General features: G+C 28.5%; 1 protein-coding gene across 8 annotated transcripts in view; it reads right to left on the bottom strand.

The window, feature by feature from the left end:
• The window catches only part of LOC119578716 (5'-AMP-activated protein kinase subunit gamma-2-like), a 214,802-nt gene that overhangs the window by 116,884 nt on the left and 95,418 nt on the right, over window positions 1–2,500 (bottom strand). For 5 of the 8 annotated variants that reach the window (XM_037926313.1, XM_037926309.1, XM_037926310.1 and 2 more), the window contains 2 exons: window positions 1,192–1,347; window positions 1–82 (listed from right to left, as the gene is read on the bottom strand). The exon at window positions 1–82 is cut by the window's left edge and continues 106 nt beyond it. In XM_037926313.1, the coding sequence (XP_037782241.1) occupies window positions 1–82; window positions 1,192–1,347 (238 nt within the window). The remainder of the gene's footprint in view (window positions 83–1,191; window positions 1,348–2,500) is intronic. The other 3 variants (XM_037926311.1, XM_037926312.1, XM_037926314.1) reach the window with 1 other exon arrangement.

Genomic DNA, 2,500 nt, shown 5'->3' with positions numbered 1-2,500 from the left:
GAAGTCTCCTTTTTCTTCTCCTTTTCCTTGGCTGATGTGTTAAGGACATCATCTCCTGATTTCCTCCTCTGACGTGCTGCCACTACAAGAAAAATATATATGTATTACTCTTAAGTGTTGCAAAGAACTCTTTGCCCTTCCTTTTCTTCAGACATTTAGATGTCGATCTTTCAAAATAAAATAAAAAAAACATTTGTGATACATATGGTATTTATTATTTCAAATAAAACTTTAATCAAACTGAAATAACAGCAATAATTTACATTCTAAATGACTAACTAAAAGCATTCAAACAGATCATTTGTAAGTATCTATACAGCCATTAGATCCATGTTTTAATCATAAAGCACATCAACATATCAGTATTTATATTATAATCATTAGTTCACTGTTAATTATTTTCCTTTTCACATTCTTCTGTGGAGAGAGAAGCTAGTTAGATTAAATTATGATTAGAATGAAACTTATTAATTTGTTAATATGTTAACATGCAAATCACAACATATACATATTTTCAGAAAGGATTTTTTCTTTTTCATGCAGACATTTAATTTATAATGAATAAACAGACCTTGTATTAATATTTTATCACTGGTTTGGGGTATATAAATAGGTATTGGAAAACATTCTATTCATGCTCCAACACTGCAAACTTTAATATTTTTCCATTAAACAAATTCATATTTTCACGATCACAGACCAATTGCCAATATCATCACCAGTAAGTATACTGATATTTTTCCTATATCGGTATATTAATAAAAAAAGGTTTTGAAACCAAGAAGAAAGTCAACTTATTTTTTTTCAAATATTTCTATCAAAATTTTCCTATTTGTTTTTCTTGTATCTCAATTCAATCTTTTTAATAGCATATATAAACACATATTCCACTTGAAAAGACAAACACAGGAAGTTCCATAGTACATCTTAATTTGAAAACTAAGTAACCAAAATTAAAATCTAAACTAACACAGCTTCCTTCAGTATTTGTCATTTTTATTGAAATTCCTTTTAGAACCATGCTGACATACCCTATCATATACAAATATATCTATTGTTAGTAGATTTAACCATGAAACATCTTTCATTAATTTCTTGATCATCCTGCCAAGACCACATACCATCCATGAGGGTTAAAAAAAAAAGAAGTTAATATATATATAATCATTGCACATCATAAAAGTTAATTACATATAGCTCTGGCATCAGACTTGGAACGCGGTCTAAAGGAGTCAAAGAATCCCTGTGGACCGCCCTCTTTGCGACGGCTGCTTGCAACATTGCTCCCGTTGTTCGACGTGGCAGCGAGAATGTCGTCGCCTGACTTACGGCGCTGGCGGAAGGAGGCTGAAACAGTGAGGGTTGCAACAACTGTTATTTTGGGTGAAAGTCCTCTCCACACTGTCTAAGATAAAAGCCATGCGTGAGTGCTTCAAAAAAGTCATTTATAGCTGTCAAGTCCTTGTGTATCTTGTCCAATTTTTTTTTTTCATTTTATCTTTCTTAAATGTCTTCCATTTTATACACCAGTTGAATAAATCAAAATGCTTTGTTCCAATGTCAGTCTCTTGAAGCAGTCTACATATTGCTACATATATCTTGCGTGCATATATATATATATACAATCTGTGCATATTTCATTACCAGTCTTAATCATTTCGATGTAATCACACATTATACATAATAATTCTGCCAGGGATATTAATCTACAAACAATCTACATTGTACACATATCAATAGATCATAACTCTAATTATTTTGTTTAACATTTCAGTGTTTATAGGTGTCTATAAAAATTTCAATAATCACTGAATCACTATAATATATTTAGCCAACTATAGCTATAAATAAACATTTCTAGAATTACTCTTTCAACTTCATAAACTACTAATAATAATCACAATAATTGCAAAACATAATATCTTATCAACTAGGGTTGTAAAAGTACACCTTCAGTCTAGTCTGAAGAATAGTCGAAACATATATGAAAAAATAAGTTTAGATCTTACTATTAATAAAAAAATAAAAAATCATAATAAAATAATAATAATAATAAAGTAATAATAACAATACTAATATTAACAAGAACAATAATAATAATAATAATAATGATAATAATAATAATAATGATAATAATAACAATAATAATAATGATAATAAAAATAATAATAATGATAATAATAATAATGATAATAATAATAATAAGTACACATGACCAAACTCCCATGGAACCAAATAGAAAAAAAAAGTTGGTTAATATTTTACCATAACTTTACTATCATGTGCATAATCATATAGACCATCAAATCAAAATATTGTATAAAGAAACTATTGATCTAATAATCATTAATATAGATTATTAATTTAACAGGACAAAATACAAAGCCTAAAATCCTGAAAATAAGGAAGTAAATGTTATATTCATTGTGAGAGAGAGAGAGAGAGAGAGAGAGAGAGAGAGAGAGAGAGAGAGAGAGAGAGAGAGAGAGAGAGAGAGAGT

This window comes from Penaeus monodon, chromosome 11 (assembly GCF_015228065.2).
Source record: "Penaeus monodon isolate SGIC_2016 chromosome 11, NSTDA_Pmon_1, whole genome shotgun sequence".
Taxonomy (NCBI): domain Eukaryota; kingdom Metazoa; phylum Arthropoda; class Malacostraca; order Decapoda; family Penaeidae; genus Penaeus; species Penaeus monodon.
Note: the sequence above shows the minus strand (reverse complement) of the source record. Positions and strands in the feature narration are given on the sequence as shown.